This window comes from Macaca mulatta, chromosome 20, assembly GCF_049350105.2.
Source record: "Macaca mulatta isolate MMU2019108-1 chromosome 20, T2T-MMU8v2.0, whole genome shotgun sequence".
Classification (NCBI taxonomy): Eukaryota; Metazoa; Chordata; class Mammalia; order Primates; family Cercopithecidae; genus Macaca; species Macaca mulatta.
In genome coordinates, this window is record NC_133425.1 from 78009340 (window position 1) to 78028666 (window position 19327).

Genomic DNA, 19327 nt, shown 5'->3' on the forward strand with positions numbered 1-19327 from the left:
GGTGGAGTCATTTGCTCAAGGCCACACAGTCACTGAGAACTGGGACCATGGTTTGTACCCATACATCTTTATTCCTGTACATATTTATTTTCCTCTATGTTGCACTAGTATATAAAAGTTTCCTTTCCCACTCCCCTCATTATATAAAAATTATTTCCTTTGTCTATTTTGATCTCCAGCTCCCTTAAAGTCAAGGTAGCTGCCTGGGATGACCTCTCATTTGAGTTCCTGGTCTCTCAAAGTGGATCTGGGCCCTGGGCTTCCTGTCTGGGCTCCTGATTGCAACCTTCAGAACTGGGTTAGCCCAGGGTCGTTTGTGTTCTTTGTCTCCGGGTCCTTGCTTTTGACCAGGGCCAAAAAACCCACCTGCACTGCATGGTTTCCCCAGCAAGAACATCCCAGTGAGAATGGCCCACAGATGCCTGGGCATGGCTCACCTGCAACTTCAACCATGCAGGTAAATTCTGCCTGCTGCTGTGTCCTGCAGCTGGATGGCATTCTTCCCTAGGGGTGCTAAGAAACCCTGTTGCCTAAGTCAGTGCTTTCTGCAAGTTACTTTTTGTAATGTTTTCCCCAAACAAAAAGAAAACAAGAAATATACAGCCTGTAGCTATGTAGAGACACATGGATCTATACGGTGTGGCAATTGGATTGAATCTAACTTGAAGTTTATTTTTGTCTTACCAGACCAGTGTTTTTTCCTTTTAAGTGCTTTAGTGAGGGTTGCCATTGATTCAGCAAACACGTATTGAGTGCTTATTATGTACCCAGCTCCGTTTTCCATACTGGCCACAGAGCAGCAAGAGCATGGCCTTTGCCCTCCAAGCCCGTTCTGGTGGACAGACACTCTCCCCTTTGACAGGGTCCTCACCACGCTGTGCACCGTCCCGCCACTCGGTGGCCGTGCCTATCTGTGCATTCCCTATTTGGTTAACTCATTCATTTAACAAATATTTACTGAGGGAAGACAATATCTCAAGCACAGTTCTCAGCATTGGGGGAGGCAGCAGTGATTAAGAAAGACAAGATTGCCTTCCCTCCTTGGAGTTTGTGTTCTCATAGCGGAGAAAGACAATCAACAAGAAAAATAAATAAATATGGTAGTTTTGCGTAGTGATAGTGCTGTAGAAAAATGTTCAAATGGGATAGAGTGATAGACAGAGTTGTTCTGAGCTTGTCCACCACCCTCTCTTGGGATAGAGGATTCTTTGTTCTGATGGAATGGCCTTTCTATGGTGTAGAGATGAAATGTGCTACCATTTGTGAAATGAAGTTAGTAATACCTAGATGGCGTTTTTGTCCTTACTGATAAAGTGTTGTTGGTCAACTTTTGTCAACTCTCTACTTTTTGTTTGTGTTCAAATTTTACTGTTGGGAATTTATAAACATGGCAACCAATGATATAAACCAGGGTAGGTATCCTTTTTCTGTAATGAGATATCTAGCTGGTTTCTCTTGCAACTATTCAATTCTATCAGTGTAGCATTAAAGCAGCCACAGTCAATATGTAAACGAATGGGCAGGGCAATAAAATGTTATTTACAAACACAAGCAGAGCTAGATTTGGCCCTCAGGCTGCTGTTTGCCAACCACTAATCTAAACCAGTAGCTCCCTTACCAGCTGGTCAAGCTTGTTTAGACAGGGATAGGGCAGAGGCCAGCAAAGGGGACCAGGCATTCTCTTTGGCCTTAGTTGCCATGAAAATCATAGTACTTCTTTAGGGTCACGTATCATGAGATTATTCACATTAACTTGTATCAAGGTAAAGATGTTGGTATTCAACTATGGAACATAATTCTCAGACTAGCTCTAACATAGGAATAATTTAGCTTTGTAATAATTATCTGGACTACAATTTTTAAGGCACTCTTGCTACCCACAAGTATCTCGGGGTTAAACACTCTCTTGGATTGAATTCCTCTAAAGAAATAGAGACACAGAATTGGGTTCAGGGGGCTAAGTTGGGAAATGATCTCAAGGCCCATAAGTGAGAGAGTTGGGAGAGTGAGACCAAGAAGAAGGATAGCCAGCAAGCCAACAGTGAATGTGTCATTGAGCTGGTCACAGTCATGGGAAACTGACTCATTGCTGCTGGGTCTCTACAAAAGCACTGTGTAAAGCTCATTTCACAATGACCCCTCTGCAGAATAGTTGGCTGGGGGTGTATTCACCTGTCCTTATCTTCTGCTGGGCAGGAGTGACCCCTGCCATCATTAACTTATCTGTGCTTCCCTGCTGAGTCTTTGCTGTCATGGGGAGCAGCCATGACTTGGGAAGCATCATAGCAGGAAAAATGGAAACGTATGGCAAGTTGTTGGACTGTCCGTATATGCCCTGGGTAGGGCGTGAATATACGAGATTTCTCTTGCCACCATTATGCATTAATGGAAACTTCCTCAGTAGAGCTAATGGGTAACAGAAAGAGTTATGGTAGCGGTAGTTTTTAAAACCTTCTGAATTTGGTTAAGCACCCACCTGCAGATATTCTCTTTCCCACTAGATGGTACCAGTATGCCAAAGCCCTAGAATGCTACCTTAGGGCCTCATCTTTGACATGTGATACATTCTCAGTACTTTTCAACATTGAGTAAATAAGCCAGTTGAGGTCAAAGGAATGAACTATGGATGTTTTAGGGACAGGAGATGGGAGAAAAGTGGAGGCTGTCTAAACAGTTACCCTCATTCACGCATTAAGTCATTTATCAACAAATATTACTCAGCACTGACTGACTGCTCAACACTTTTCTAGGCACTGGAAATACAGAAATGAGTAAGACAGGCCAAGCCCCTGCCCTTGTGAGCTTATGTAATGGCTGGGGGAGAGACAATAAAAAAATGAACAGCTAGGTATGTGATGTCTGCAGGAGGGTGATGAGTGCCAGGAAGAATGAGAAAGCAGGCAAGGGTGTCGACAGCGACAGGGAGAGGTCATGGTACTTGCCTTCCCTATTGGCTGGAGGGTGAGAGATTATTTCCATCTACTTCCCAAACCCAGTTCTTCCATTCACCAACTCCTTATGACACCCCTATGTGGTTTATTTTTGAAATGAAGCTAACAGCTCATGGAGGGCAAAAAAAAAAAAAAAAAATGGTGCTTGGCAAATGGGTGTTGATGAGTCGGGACCCATTGCAGCCTAACACCTAACTCAGTGGACAGCTTGTTGGCTGATTTAATTCGTCTGGAAACATTCTGAATTGCTATTGTTGTTGACACACAATAGAGTTGCATTTAACTCAGAGGTTAGACTATAAGGTCAGGGTTTAAGGCAAACACAGTTGTCATTAACCTTGAAATCTTTTAAGTTACCCATTAAAGTGTGCAGTGGGCATGGTTTAGTGTATGCATCCCCATATTGTAATCAGTAGGGAACAATGTATAATGCATGCAGTAATGTACATAGCATAATAAAGAATATATGCAAGATATAATTTTATAGCATTTAATTGCAGTATTTACATTGTTCTTTTTCTCTCTCTTTTTGGTAGAAGAGCTGGCTTTCCATTAGTTAAATGTGCATATGATGAGACTTCACTGTATTCATTTAAGACAGATTCCTAATCGTACGGTCTCCATCAGACTGTGCATTAAGTAAGGCAAGACCTCTTCTCTCTGTTTGTTCCATTTATCTGTGGATTCCCACTACCAGTCAGATGCTTTGGGACGGGGGAACTGAGGAATAATAATAGTAGCAGTGGCAGTAATAGTAGCTGGTATCAGTGTGGCGCTGATTTTGAACCAGGCCTGGTGTGAGTACTTTAGATGTATAAATCAGCACGTTTAATCCTCATAATGACTCTGTAGGATATCTACTATAGTTTTAATCCCACTTCATAGATGGGGAAACTTCAGGACAACTTAGTGAAAGAACCTAATAAAGCTTTAGGACTCTAGGGCTGAGATTCAAACTCAAGACAGTTCCAGACACACAAGGCCACATGTTGTATGATTCCATGAAATGGAACAAACTGTCCAGAAAACTCAAATCCATAGAGACACAAAGCAGATTAGAAGCTGTCTAGGGCTGGGGCAGGAGGAAATGGGGAGTCACCACTAATGGGTATAGAATTGCTTTGGGGAAGATGAACATGCTCTAGAGCTAGATAGTGTTGGTGATTACGTAACTCTCTGTAAATATACCTAAAACCAGGGAATCATATATCTTAACCGGGTGAGCTTTATAGTATGCTAAATATGTCTCAGTAAAACTGGTATTGAACAGAAAAACAAGCAAACCTTGGGCAGGTCATCCTCAGGGCTCCTGTTTGTTCATGAGCACACACAACCTGTCTTACAGTTGTTCACCACCTGCTGCTGGTGACATTCTACTTGCTTTACTTATATTAACACAGCGACTCCTCAAAAGATCCCCATTGTCCAGCCTACTGAGATCAGAAAGCGGAGGCAGAAAGATGTTGAGAAACTTGGGACTGGCAAGTGGTAGTGCCAGGATTAAGACCCAGGATGTCTGAGTCTAATTCTTTCTGGCTATACTGGTTCCTACATGTGTTTCATTCATTAAAAGCAACCTGTGTTATTTGGAGTTGGAGGTCACCTTGGCCTATTGGAAATAAAGCAATGGTTCTTCCCTTTTGTTCTGCTGATTTGTAAAGTGAATTAAGAACCATCTTTTGTCTCACTGGTTATTATTCCCATAGTAACCCACCCTGGTGTAGAGTTCTGGCTGCAAAGCTCTCAGAGACTGAAGAAAAGGAGATGTGTTAGTGTTATTGACTTTTCTTTGGAGACAGTGTCTTTCTCTCTTGCCCAGGCTGGAGTATAGTGGTGCAACCATAGCTAACTGCAGCCTCAACCACCTGAGTTCAGTCAACACCCTTGCCTCAGTTCTCAAAATAGCTAAGTGGGACTACAGGCATGGACCACCAGGCCCAGTTAATTAAAAAAACAAATTTTTTTTTAAAGACAGGGTCTTGCTATGTTGCCCATGCTGGTCTTGAACTCCTGGCTTCAAGTGATCCTCCAGGAGTAGCTGACATTACAGGCTTGGCTGACTTTTAAAAGTAGTAAGTGGTTTAGGATGGGAGTGGCATGGAGGTGGGGTGGGGGCAGAGAGAGAGAGAGGAGAGAAATCTAATTGATATGCTAATTGTCATTGTACTCAAGTTGATAGCAGATTGCTGGAAGGATTTAGGATTTACCCAAATTAACATGAATGTTTGGCATCCCTTGGCTGGTGCGGCTGAAGAATTCAATAGCCTAGTAATGAGAAGTCAATCTAAGGTCTAAGGCTGGGAAAGGAGCTCTCACTTCTTACATCCAGTGCTCATCACTCTGCAAATCAAGGCCCCCTGAACTGCTCCCACCCCTGCCTTCTGTGTCTCCCTCAGTGCCCTCCATCACCCCCCTATGGAGTTCCTTTGATTCTCAGGTCCCCTAACCATGGAATGTACTCTCTGCCCTCACTTATGGGTTGATGATTTCTATCCTTTGTCATGTTTAAAACGCTGAGTGACAAAGCCATTAGCCGTGCACAGTGAACCAAGGAAAGCAGCCTAGACCTGGTCCCCAGAGAACTGGTTTGTGGTGCTGGAAGGGGATGCTTTATGGAGGCAAAGCTGAGGGGCTGTATGTGTCTTCATAGGTCTCCAGTCTGTAGAAGCAACCAAGCTTTGGGCTGGGGCAGAAGTCAGTACTTGAACTGGCTCTGGCTGAGACCTGGGCTCCCAGGTAGCCAGCTCCCGGGTGACAGAAGTCTGCTGGGCTCCCTCTGATTCTTAAAGCCTTCCCAGGTAGCAACAGGAGATCAACGCAAAGCCACGAGAGTGTCTGATTCAGTCCTCCCTGGTCAGTTTTTCAGCACAGCATTTTGCAAAATGTGTCCTGAAGAGATACTGGTTCCATAGGAGGTTAATATGGGTTCTGGGGAAAACAAATTAGTTGAATCAAAAAATTAGTTGTATAAACTAATATTTTGGAAAACTCTGGAGTAACTGAGAGAAGTGAGTTTTGTTTTTTCCCAAATGAAAGTCTCTGAGATTGCAGTGTGTGTTTCAGTTTCAGAGGGCTCTTCCCAAACCCCTGAGGATAAGGAAACTCTTGTACATAGTGGGTCTCGGGCACTAATTCACAGGACACACTTCCGAAAACAAGGTGCTGGGATGCCAGATCTCGGAGTACGGGCTTCAATGGGACCCTTCACCCAGCTCCAGGACCAACTGGGAGCCTGTTAGGACTGCAAATCCTGCCCTCTGAACCTACAGAATGAGCATCTCTGGGGGCAGGCTCAGAAATCTGTATTTGCACATTCCATTGGGTTTTCAACTCCATCCAGAATAATTCTTTGAGTGTCACTATGAATATTTGCTGATCCTTCTGACATCTGTCCATGTTGCTTGTTTATAAAGTGTAGTCTAAACTGTTGGCTGTCAACTGTTGGGGCAAGGGGGTTTGTAACCCTCAGGGGACAGTTTGCAATATCTACAGACATGCTTGTTTGTCACAACCTGGGGAGGGGAGTGGGCATCTAGTGGGCAGAGCTCAGAGATGCTGTTCAACATCCTACAATGAACAGTGCAGCTCCCACCACAAAAAGTTATCCTGACCCAAATACAGTAGTGCTGAGGTGAAAAACCCTGATCCAAATGCGTGGCTGCATACTCACCCAGCACACACAGGGATTTTTATCCTTACCTTATGCGTTATTACTAGGAGGCTAGAATCTGAAGCTGGGTCTGTGAAAAGATACAGCAAGCCAGTATTCATGCATAATTTTTCAAAAGGTGAAACCAAGACTCTTGGGTAAATATACACTTTAACTCATTAATTTATGAAGAACTCAGTAAGATGCCATGATTATTTCAAAGGGCGTTTAAGAAGCTAAGGTATTCGTGAGGAATTTAGCAAAGAAGTGTGAAGATGAGATTGCTGAGTTAGATAAAAACTGGTTAATGTTTCTGTTCTACTAGACAAAAAGTATTTGCATCTCAACTGGACAAAAGTTGACCATTTAAGCGGTGACTTCACGTTGTCTGGGATCTTCAAGAGCAAACAATGAGATGAACTAAGATGAACACTCCTAGACAACTTCAGGTGGTATCTGACTGATAACCAAAGGAAGTGCCACCAACTATTTGGGCCTTGTTTGCAAGCTTTGAATAATTTTTCTGGTGCTTTAAGCACATTTATATATATATATAAAAAAATTTTTTAAATATATATATTTAAAAACATATATATTTTTAAAATTTATTATATATTATAAAAATATATTTTTATATATATATTATATATATATTTTTAGACAGAGTCTCGCTCTTTCACCCAGGCTGGAGTGCAGTGGTGGCATGATCTTGGCTCACTGCAACCTCCACCTGCAGAGTTCAAGCAATTCTCGTGCCTCAGCCTCCCAAGAAGCCAGGATTACAGGCGCCCGCCACCACACCCCGCTATTTTTTTTGATTTTTAGTAGAGATGGGGTTTGACCATGTTGGCCAGGCTGATTTTGAACTCCTGACCTCAAGTGATCTGCTCATCTCAACCTCCCAAAGTGCTAGGATTACAGGCATGAGCCACCGTGCCCGGCCTAAGTACATGACTTTTAATTTACTGGTGCTGCATGGTCTGTGAAAAGTGGGGCAAAGAAATGGGAAGTGATGGGAGGAGAGGTCACAGGAGGCCAAGGTTGTAATATGGATAGAAGCCATTTCTTACCTGTCTTCCATGCAGTATGGATTGTGATAGATGCTTTCATTCAACTCTGTGAGGTGCATCTTATCATCATCTCCATCTACAGATGAGAAAACTGAGTCAGAGAAAGAGTTAGGTATGCCAGTAGCAGGCATGGGCAAAGGAAGGAGAAAGCAATGATCAAGATGATAAAGGGAGGATTACAATTAAGCCAGAGACAGGAAGGATGATGGTCTAAGCTCAAGGGAAGCATGAGTCCAGATCTGAAGCAGAAATACTCAAAGCACGTTCAGGGGGTAAGGAGGAGGCTGTTTATGGGTGACTATGAATGTGAAGGCAATGTGAAATTGAATCAGAGCTACAACGATGACAGTTATTAATAGCATCAGTATTATTTTAGCCAAAGGATTTTACTATTGCTGTGGGGCAGTGCCTTGCAGTACACCATGACAGTCAAGAGCCCAGGTCTCCAGGGAAGGTTACAGTTTGAAGCCCAGCTCTGTCACTGTAGGGCTGTGTGGCCATGGGCAAGCTGCTTAACCCCCGTGCCTCAGTTACCAGATCTATGAAATGTAGGCAATGAAACCTAGCTGATATGACTGGAATGGGGATTCCAGAGAACCTTGTAAACACTTGATCCAGCAAAGAATATGGCCTCAGAAGATAGACGTTGGATGTGTTTATGTAGACAAGGAAATGAACAGACAAGACTTAACAGATCATGGTTGTGAGCAACTTGGCTGTCAGTGTCACAGTCTCAGTTTGAGTTTCCTCAAAAGCAGGTTCTGTGAGGAGGATTTGAGGGCAACAAATTCACTTGGGAGCTGGTCCAAGGGGAAGTGTAGAGGAGTGGTAAAGTGAGGCAAGGAAGGAAAGGGAAACACACGAAGGGTCTGTTACTCAGCCAGGTACTGCTGTGGGTGTCTGGAGCTTAAGTCCCCTGGGAACCTTTGGGAGTCAGTGTGGAATATCTGCTTCTGAGCCATCCCACCTGAGGGTCATGGGAGCTCCAGACTTTATGCCACAAATCTGGTGGGCATTGATTCAAAGCTGCCCTAGCTGGCATTGATTTTGAGACTACTGGACTACTCCAGCCTCAGAGAAAGTAGTCAGTAAAGAGGTGTAGGTATTTGCAGTTGGAAGTTGAGCCAGCCCTGTGATGGAAAAGCCAGAAGAGACAGGATCTTGGGGTTGGGTGGTGAGCTGTCAGTGTCTACTGTGGTTAGTATCTGATGCGGTTTGTCTTTGTCCCTGCCCAAATCTCATCTTGAATTATAGCTCCCGTAGTCCCCATGTGTCATGGAAAAGACCCTGTGGGAGATAACTGAATCTTGGGGGTGGGTTTTCCCTGTGCCATTCTCGTGAGAGTAAGTCTCACAAGATCTGATGGTTTCATAACGGGTAGTTCCCCTGCATACTCTCTTGCCTGCTGCCATGTAAGACATGCCTTTGTTCCTCCTTCACTTTCCACTGTGATTGTGAGGTCTCCTCAGCCGAGTGGAACTGTTGAGTCCATTAAACCTTTTTCTTTATAAGTTACCCAGTCTTGGGTATTTCTTCATAGCAGTATGAAAATGGACTGATACGGTATCCAAAGGCATAGAAATAGTCATGCACTTTGGGGCAGTAATATACGTCTGAGAAGTTAAACAGAGGTAAATACAGGAAAAGATGTACACAAATGCATTTATTAAATGATATATGCATACTGTATATGTTTTATGCCTTGTATGTGAAATAGTAATAATAGCCAACACTTACGAAGTAGTTGCCACACGCCTGACTCTCCTAAATGCTCTGCAAATAGGCTAGATTTCCAGAAAATGAAAACTGGTTAGGCAGCTCAATAGAATATTACATAACCATTAAAGAGGATGGTTATAAAGATGATAATGGCATGGAAAAATCATATGAATGAGAAATGAATACTAAACAGGAGATTGTGTGTACAGAAGGATTCCTACAAAGCAAAACAAGCCTCTAAATATAGAAAAAGAGGGGTGCAATCTGAAAGGAATTTATCAAAATCCTAACTGCAATTTTGTTCATGCCGTGGGATTCAGAGTTGTTTTTTCCCTCTGGTTTACGCAGCTCCATTGATATACTTGCATTACATTTATAATGAAAAATACAAGAAACTTGAAAAAGTGCAAGAAGAAAAAACTTCTAAAAAATAGGTGGTGGAGACCCAGTGAAGGTTTTAAAGAAGGGAATAACATAATGGAAAATGGTATTTCAGAAACATTAATCTGGGGAGCAGTGTGGAAGATGGATGGAATCAGGAAAAACCCAAGGCAAGAAGTCCAGCCTGAAAGCTCGTATGAGTCATTGGGAGTATGGAAAAGAAAGAGCCACTTTTAGAGGCCTGATCATGAATGAGATGATGGGGAAGAAAGAGAAAAACACCAGAAATGATTCCAACATTTTAAAGCGTATTGAATGGAAGAAAATAAGCAATGGAACTAATATAAATAGAGAGCGAGCGAGCACGCGCTGGGTTTCTTTACATCTGTTGCTTGTTTAAACCTAACAGCAATCCTATATGCTATGCTTTTAATATTCCTACTGTACAAATGAAATAATAGAAGAATAGGGAAATAAAGCCACTTGTCCAAGGTCACAGAGGGTCTGAACTCAGATTATTGTTAAATGAACTGGCTAGATAGAAGGATGGATGATGGGTGGGTGGATGGATGGATGATGGATGGATACATTGATAACTACATGAGGGGGAAGAAATCTGCTGAATTGTAATGTTACAGTAGAAAATAGGGCATTTCAAGAAGAAGGTGACAGATAGTCTTAGGCAGTGAAGAAGGAAGGGAACAGAGAAAGCACTAAATTAAACAAGAAGAAGGACCAGTCACTGGTCCTCTTTGAGAAGGTCTTTCCAGTTAAATAATGGGAAGTGGGCTTAAGCAGTGTAGGGAACTGAGGGGCTAGGACATGTTGGGGAACCTATGAAATTGCTGGTCAGAGCATGCCATATATGAGCTTAAAACCAGATGTGAACCTAAGGAAGAGATCCAACAATAGGAAGGAGCGGGGATGTAAGAGAGAAAAGGGATGGGGAGGGGAGAGGAGGGTAAGAAGACATGGAAGAAGGGCAAGGAAAGAAATTATTGGCTAAGAAGAAGGACACCAGACTGCCTGGGTTTGAGTCTCAACTCTGCTGCCCTGTAACCTTGAGCAAACTCCATAACTCTCTTTGTTTCTGACCCCTCATCTGTTGAATGGGAAAATAGTAATAAGCCCTATCTCCTGGGGTTCTTGAGAGGAGTAATTGAAGCATGTAACATGCTTAAGACAGTGCCTGGTGTGCTGTAAGTTGAAACTGTGTAGGGATCCTGTTGCCTTGGTCATCACAACAAAGACCATTTCCTGGGCAACAGCCCAAAGCTATAGGTTAAGAAACTGAGGCTTAGTCACTTAAAGAATGTTCCCTGAGAAAGTACACTCGGAGCCTCAGCATTGCTCCCCCAGCAAGTAGTTAGCTCTCCTATCTTTCAGGGAGAAATAAATTTTGTGTAAAATAGGATGCATGGCTTTGTTAGTGGAAACTAACCTTCAGCAATTGTAATAAATGAGGTACGTGAGGTTGCATTTTTTTTTCTACTTTTTGACAAAAGAGTTAATAAACAGAGGCTGTTCAATTAAGCAAAGTTAGAAGGAGTTTAGGAAGCACTGGAGAGTGGCTGAGGAGCAAGGTAGTGAGGACTTGGAGGACCTGGAGGAGGCAGATGAGATCCATCAGATCCCAGCAAGCTCGGTGAACTCAGTGCCCTTTCTCTATTCCAGAGAGTTTTATGCTCATATAATTGATGCTTGGAGAAGCCTGCACACCACAGACTTGGCATGAGAAATCCTGAAAGCCTTATTAACCCAACCACTTAGACTTTCTGAGTGCAACCCCTGTGCTATTCTATTTGGGCTCAGGATTTGCTGGACCCCAAAATGTTCCACTGTTGGGATGAGGAGGTTCAACTAATACCTTTCTTTGGTTGGCTCTCCTCCCACATCCCCCTACCTCTCTAACCTTGGTTTCCAGAAAACTGCATCTGTGCTCAACCTGCTCCCTCCTGCTCTTGGTGATCATGAAACCTGCCAAAGAAGCATTCTCTCTGAGGCTGAGCCACTGGAGAAATTGCACATCCAGGATTGATTTTGCGTAGTGTAAAAATCAATCTGGTGAACCTGGCAGCAGAGGTACTCTCTAAGTTTGGTTGTAAGCCTGGTGGGGTAGGGCAGTAAATATTTTAAGTTGAAAAGTTAGAACAATAAACAGGAGAGACACGTGAAGTTGAGGTTTGAAATTTGCTGGGCTAGAATGAGTTTTCTCTTTCCGTGTTAATCTTATCTGGCAGCTGATCTTTACCTGTCACGTGGTTTTGGGGGGAGAAAAGGGTACCCTCTTTAGACTCCTTCCTTTGCTGGCAGGAGAACCGTGAGAGAAACACTATCAGTTTGAAATTGTCCCTCCTGAAATAGAAATTTATCTAATTTTAGTGGGTGGCGAGACTATAAACAACCATCACTATTTGTGCTCTAGTAATTATTAATGTAATGACATTCTAACAATTAAGAAATAACTTTTATTGAGGACTATCTACATATCAGGCACCCAGCTAAGTACTTTCACATGTGATGTCTAATTCAAGCTTCTGAATATGATTAACTTCATTTTATAACTGAGAAGTCTACAGCCTATAGGGCACACACACATATACCTTCTTCATTGATCTTCACCCAACCATCAGGAGCCTGGGAAACACATTGTGCAGTTAAGAAAAGTGAATCTCAGGAACTTGTCTTCTTCGTTAAACAACTGGCAGAACTAGGGTTTGAACCCAGAACTGGATTTGAATCCAGGTCTTCTAACTCCATATTACTTTGATTTTATTGAGAGAGTATATGGGTGGTATATCTTCTTAAATTCCTCTGGCCAGGTCCTTAGAAAAGCACTTACTGTGCATTGTCTCAACACTTGTAATAACCCTGTTAGGGAGCTGGTGTTTTTCCACTTTACAATGGGGAGATTGAGGCTCAGAGAGGGTAGATATGCCATTGGAACAAAGCCATTCAGGCAGTTGTAGGAAGTATAGCTGGGGCTTGTACCTTCTCATTCTACCCTCCAGGTTTTCCCTGCTATAAGCATTTCTTACAGCAGTGCCTTCAATAGGAGAAACAATGACAAGTGACTTTTCCAGTGGGACAACAAGAGGGTGATTATGGTCTTGGACCTTGGGATTTAGGACGGGCTATTGACATTAAAAGTTGGATAGGCTGCTAGGTCAGTCCAGGGAAAAGCAGGAGGGAAGATCAGACATGACTGAGAATTCAGGAAGAGGCAGTTCCATCCAATCAGAACAAGTTGGAGCTTTTCATCTTCTTTAAGCCTACTAGTTTCACTTCTCATTTTGAAAGAAACAACTTGCCAGGCAAACCTATTGTTGCTGCCTTTCTCTGCCTATCACAGCCATCAAAGCAAAGTTCTTGGAACATGTGAACATCACTAGCATCCCAGGCAAGATTTAGGTTCTGAAAAGAGGACATCAGATTGTAGAGTTGGATCTCCATTTCCCTGGAGATTCTTGTGCTTCAGAAAATCATTATTGGTTTGTCATCTTATCCTGTCGTGGTGGAAACCCTGGGCTCTGAAAGGTTACAGGAAAATAGCAGGTCCTTGGCAGTTCTCAGTAGGTTCTGTTTCTCACCTGGGCCAGGATGGTGCCTTGTGCTTTTTGTTCATGACAAGATGAGAAGAGCTTGGTTAAATAAGGACCGATGGCTCTTTATACATCTTCTTTCCTGATTCATCACGTCAGAAAAGCCATTCATCTGGTTTGAAGATAGACAGGTGGTTGCTGTCACTGCACCAGCAGCGTTTGAAGTTTGCTCTGTGATGTGATTACAGCCCATACTTAAGCTTCTGCTCCAGGAAGTGAGGTTGACCTTTGATCCTTCTCCTCATTTAAAAATCACAGATCCTGGAAAATGAACCAATCTAGAAAGACACTAGAAGCTGCTGCTGCTGCTGCTGCTGCTGCTGAGGTTGGCTGTCAAACCAATTTAACTGGCCTGCTTTACCTAGAATTCTTTTTTTCTGTTTAAAACCAATGACCTTTAAAGCCTTTTTATTTTTCCTCTGACGATCTCTAGTGGACATCTGGTCTTTTGTGAGTTCTGATGGGAATCCCAGAATCATTCCATAACTGTGGGTTTCATATGAGAGAGGCACATTTAACAAAGACCAGAAGAAAATCAAAACGGTTGCTCAAACTGACAGTGTATGTTCTTCATCCCACTCCTTCATTAGCTCATTGATTCATTCATTCATTCCTTCATTCATGTGCTGGCACTGTGTAGAAGTTGGGGGTAAACAGGTGGCCAAAAGGTAGTCCCTGACCCCAGGATGTTCTAATTCAGAAGGGTAAATAGACAAGGCAGTAAACATTGTCCATTCAGTGTGAATGAGCTTGGGAGTACAACCACTTTGGAAACCCATTTTGTTAATATACCTTTGAACGGTTTTTCCAAGTGTCTGTGAAGAAGGCATGTTGGTGGTAGGGGGTGGGTGGGTGGTTTCTGAGGACCTGATAATGTTTCTCCTTGATTTTAGTGCCAGTTACGTGGCATCCTATGGAAAACATTAGCTGAATACTTGGACTTTTGCACCTTTTTGTAGTGCCTTCGTGTATTTTACACAAAAAATAAATAAAAGTATGCTCAGCCTCGGGTGTGTTGGGAACATACAGGAGAGACCAGTCCAACTTTGGAGGAGAACAGAGACGGGGACCAAGGAACGCTTTCTGGGGAAGATATTTGACTTGGGCCCTGAAGGACCAACAGAAATTAGGCACTGAGTAAAATGGGACTGGATGTACCTGCACAAACCCAGCAGCAGGAGAAAAGACGTAGAGTGGAGGGAGCTGGCAGTTCGTGCTTGCAGGAAGCTGAGAATTGCTCATGGGGCTGGAGCCAAAGGGCTGCAGGGTGCAGGGCTGCAGGGTAGGAGGGAGCAGCCGGGGAGGGGGTGGATTGGTTAAGAAACATGATGTCATACATGTCATGTTGAGAAACTTGGATTTCACCCTGGAGGCGCAGGAACTAGGGGGGATTTTTCAGCATCAGAGTGACAGACGCTCTCAAGTCTGGGTTTTCCAGCAATCAGCATGCTTGTGCCTGCATGGGGGCGCAGGATGGGAGACAGATGCCTTTTGCAATAGTTCCGGAGAAGACTGAAGACCACATTCAAGGCACTGAGAGAGAAGAGGAGGGGACAGATACCACAGAGATCATGAGATATAGCACAGCAGATAAGACTTGCTAATTAACTGTATGGGGTTGTGGGGAGGGACAGGGAGAAATCAGGTTTCTTCCAGCCCAGCTTCTGGTTGGAATCACTCAGACAGAGACATTCCTCTCTTGGGCCTAAGAGAGGATTCCCCTGATGACATAAAGCCTCAAAAATTTTCATTAGTCATTCCAAAAACATCTATTTCTTGCCTACACTGCACCAGCCAGTGGGGGAGGTCCTGAGAGATAGAGAAAGGACCGATTCTTGCCTTCGGAGAGTCGCCTAGAGATTCTGGGGAGACAGCAGGTCCAAGTGTCTCTGCTAAAACCTCTGGACAGTATGTTTGGCTGACACTTACATGGTGGTCTTGGTTTCTTATTCCAGGTCAGTTTCCCAACTCTTATAGCATCAGCTTTAGGGCATCCCCAAATCTCTTGCAGAAGAGATGGTTCTTTCCCCTTGAGTTGTTTTGAGTCAAGCATATAACATTGCGTGAATGTTTGAAAACTTCTCCTGGTTCTCAGAATGCAATTCTGACAGAGCTGAAGGCTGCCAATTAAATGAAGATTTAGATAAAGGCTGTGTGGGAGAGGGAATGCAATATTCTTAAACCTAATAATGGCTTCCTTCTGTCTTTTTGAAACTCTCAAATAATCCTGATTGACTGGCTCTCTGCTTTGGGCATTCCCATTTTCTGTACAATTTAATACCATTTAAAATGTTTGACAACCTTTATTTGGGGGCAGACATCCTTAGGGGAAGGGGCTGTGGGCAAAGATACAAATGCTGTACCATCGCAGGAACCATGGATTTAAATAAGGATTTCTTTTCTTCATATTCAGAAGAGGTGGGTGCAGAAAGGATGAGAGCAGCTTCTCAGGATATAGTATTAACCACGTGAAGCAGCTAACAAAGGTATGTGCCTAGTCTTGTGCTAAAGGCTTTCCTCATATCAGTTCATTCACCCCTCCCAACAGTACTGAGGTAGATGGAGTGACTAAATCCACTATACAGGCAAAGTAGGTGAGGCCCACAGCCTTAGCAAATAAACTGTGGAGCTGGTGGTCCCAGATCTCATGGTCTTAGTCATTCTCTTGGCTCTGGGGTACAGGTGAGCTTCCAGAACTGGAGGATGGGGTACAAAAGAAACCCAAGATAATTTCCCTGCCTTTCCCATTGTATCAGGGGATTCATCTGTTCATACATTCATTCATTTTCCCAACACATTTACTGAATGCCCACTAAGCACCAGGAAAACAGCAATGGGTGCAACCAGGCTCCTGTCTTCATGGAGCTTTTGTTTTAGTGTGGCAGAGGCAAACAGTAAAGAAAATTCATTCGTAATAAGTGTTGCAATCAATCAGCCAGACAATCAAGCACCATAAAAGGGTAGAGTGTGACGAAGATGCTCCTTATGATAGGGTTTGGGGGTGAGGAGAGGTGCCCTGGAGAGGAGACATTTCAACCGAGATCTGCCTGAAGTAGACGAGATGGCCACGTGGGTCTCAAGAGGAAAGAGTATGCCAGGAAGAGCAAAAAGCAAGTGCAAAGTCCTAAAGCGGGAAACTGAGGCTACCGCAGTGTCTGGACCAAGAGTAGGAGATGAGATCAGGGAGGCAGATTAGGCTGCAGGGAGGGTGTGCGTGTGATGCTGAGAGTGATGGAAAACCACGGGTGGGGGTGGGGAAGGGCAAGGCAGTGACATCATTTGTTTTTATGTGCAGCAGAGGAAGCCAAAGCAATTCAGAAGAAGCCTACAGAAGCTTACCTCCTCCACAGGCTATTTTTTTCTTGTTTACATACGCTAATTTTACATCTATATTAACTCAGTCCTCACAACCACCAAATGAAATAAGCATTGCCCTTATTATCATTATTTCCCATTTTAACAATGGGGAAACTGAGGCTTAGAGTAGGCAAGGTCACCCAGATAGGAAGCAATGCCTTTGGGTCATAGCTCATTACTCAAGTGCTTGAAATTTCAGCTAACCTTTAGTGGGCACCGGCTATGTGCGAGAATCTGTATGAGGTTTGGGACCACGCAGACAGACCCTTGAACCACTGGTATGTCACAGGACAGTGTGAAAGACAAACTTAAGCTGAGAGTTATCGTACAAAGCAGCAAATGCTGGTCTAGCAAAAGGAACTCTGATTTTGATTTGGGAGTACAGAGAAACAGCATCTGGTTCAGACAGAGTTACCAGTGAAAAGATGACATCTGAGCTGGGACTGAAAATCACGTTGGAGATAGTCAAACCAAAGCTAGCAGTATGGGGGTGGGGGGCTTCAAGCAGAGAAATCAGTGGTTCAAAGGCACAGGGTAGAGAGAGAATGGCAGCTGGCTCAGTGTGGCTGGAGAGAGAGGCTGGAGTGCGCCTGGTTGCATTTGAATGGGGTGTGTGTGTGAGTGTGTTGATAATGGTGATGAGGCGAGGTGTTAGAGAGGAAGACAAGTTGGCACCTGGTTGCATTTTTTTAAAAAAGTAAGTAGACCTTATTTTTTAGAGTAGGTTTAAGTTCACAGCAAAATTTGGTGGAAGGTACAGAAGTTTCCCAAGTACCTTCTACCCCCGCAAATGCACAGCCTTGCCCTACTATCAACATCCCATGCTAGAATGGTACATTTGTTACGGTCAATGACCCCACGTTGACACATCATTATCACTCAAAGTTCATAGTTTACATTAGGGTTCACTCTTGGTGCTGTACAGTCTATGGTGGATAACTGACAAATGTGTAAAGTCATGTATCCACCATTAAGATATCACACAGAATAGTTGCACTGCCCTAAAAATACTTACTCTGCCTATTTACCTATCCACTCCCTTCTCCCTAACCCCTGGCTATCTACTGATCTTTGTCCTGTTTCCATAGATTTGCCTTTTCTAGAATGTCATATGATTGGAATAATATAGTATGTAGCCTTTTCAAATTAGCTTCCTTTACTTGGTAATATACATTGAAGGTTCCTCCATGTTTTCTTATGGTTTGATAGCTCCTTTTTTTAAGCACTGAATAATATTTCATTGTCTGGATGTACCACAGTTTATCCATTGACCTACTTAAGGATATCTTGGTTGCTTCTAAGTTTTGGTAATTACAAATAAAGCTGCTATGAACATTTGTGTTTCCTCATATAGATCTTGTATATATATGGTAGTTTCCCCACTTTTCATGGGGAATAAGTTCCCAGACACCCAATGGATGCCTGAAACTATGGATAGTACCAAACCCTAGCTACATTATATTTTTCTCCTGTACATACCTGGGATAAAGTTTAATTTATGAATGAGGCACAGTAAGAGATTAAAAACAACAATAATAGAACAATTGTGACAATATGCTGTAGTAAAAGTTACATGCATGTGGGCTCTGTCTCTCTCAAAATCTGTTGTACTACCCTCACCTTTCTCTTTCTTGTAATCTGTCTGTCTGATAACCAAGATGGTTACTGAGTGACTAATAGATGATGGGTAACATATATAGGACGGATACACTGAACAAAATCATAATTCACATTCCCGTCAGGATGGAGTGGGATGACAGAAGATTTCATCATGCAACTCAGAACAGCATGTGATTTAAAACTTATGAATTGTTTTTGGAATTTTTCTATTTAGTATTTTCAGACTGTGGTTGACCACAGTTGACTAAAACTATAGAAGGCAAACCTTGGAGAAAGAGAGACTGCTGTTTTTTGTACATTTCTTTTATGTACACAGTTTGCTAGATTTATGTGTAAATATTCCAATTTGGGAGGCTAATGTAAATGGTATTGTGTTTTAAATTCCTAATTTCATTCATTCATTGCTGGTACATAGGAAAGTGATTGGCTTTTTTACATTAACCTTGTAACTTGTAATCTTGGCATAATTACTTATTCTCGGAGTTTGTCAATTTTTTTTGGATTTGCTACATAGATAATCATTTTATTTGCAAACTAAGTTTTGTTTCTTACTTTCTTTTCTTATCTTATTGCATTAGCTAAGACTTCCAGGATGATGTTGAAAAGCAATGGTGAGAGGGCACATACTTGCTTTGTTACTGATCTTACCAGGAAAGTTAGTTTCCTACCATTAAATGTGATGTTAGTTGTAGGCTTTTTGTAGTTGTTCTTTATTAAGTTGAAGAAGTTTCTCTCTATTACTAGTTTGTTGAGAGTTATTATGAATGAGTATTGATTTTGCCAAGTGCTTTTTCTGCATCTGTTGATATGTGCATGTGATTTTTGTTCTGTCCCGTTTATGTGATGGGTAACATTAACTGATTGTTAAATGTTCAAGAAGCCTTGCATACCTGTGATAAATACCATAATGGTTACATTTTAATACACTTACTTTTCTTCATACCTATCTCAAGAGAGATAGTAGCTCAGTGGTTAAGA

General features: G+C 42.7%; 1 protein-coding gene across 12 annotated transcripts in view; it reads left to right on the forward strand.

The window, feature by feature from the left end:
* The window catches only part of CDH13 (cadherin 13), a 1167676-nt gene that overhangs the window by 12327 nt on the left and 1136022 nt on the right, over positions 1 to 19327 (forward strand). For 3 of the 12 annotated variants that reach the window (XM_077984054.1, XM_077984047.1, XM_077984046.1), the window contains exon 2: positions 15786 to 15858. Coding sequence is in view for 3 of the 4 variants with exons in the window: in XM_077984047.1 (XP_077840173.1) it covers positions 15786 to 15858 (73 nt within the window). In the remaining variant the exon portion in view is untranslated. 12 annotated transcript variants of the gene reach the window in all.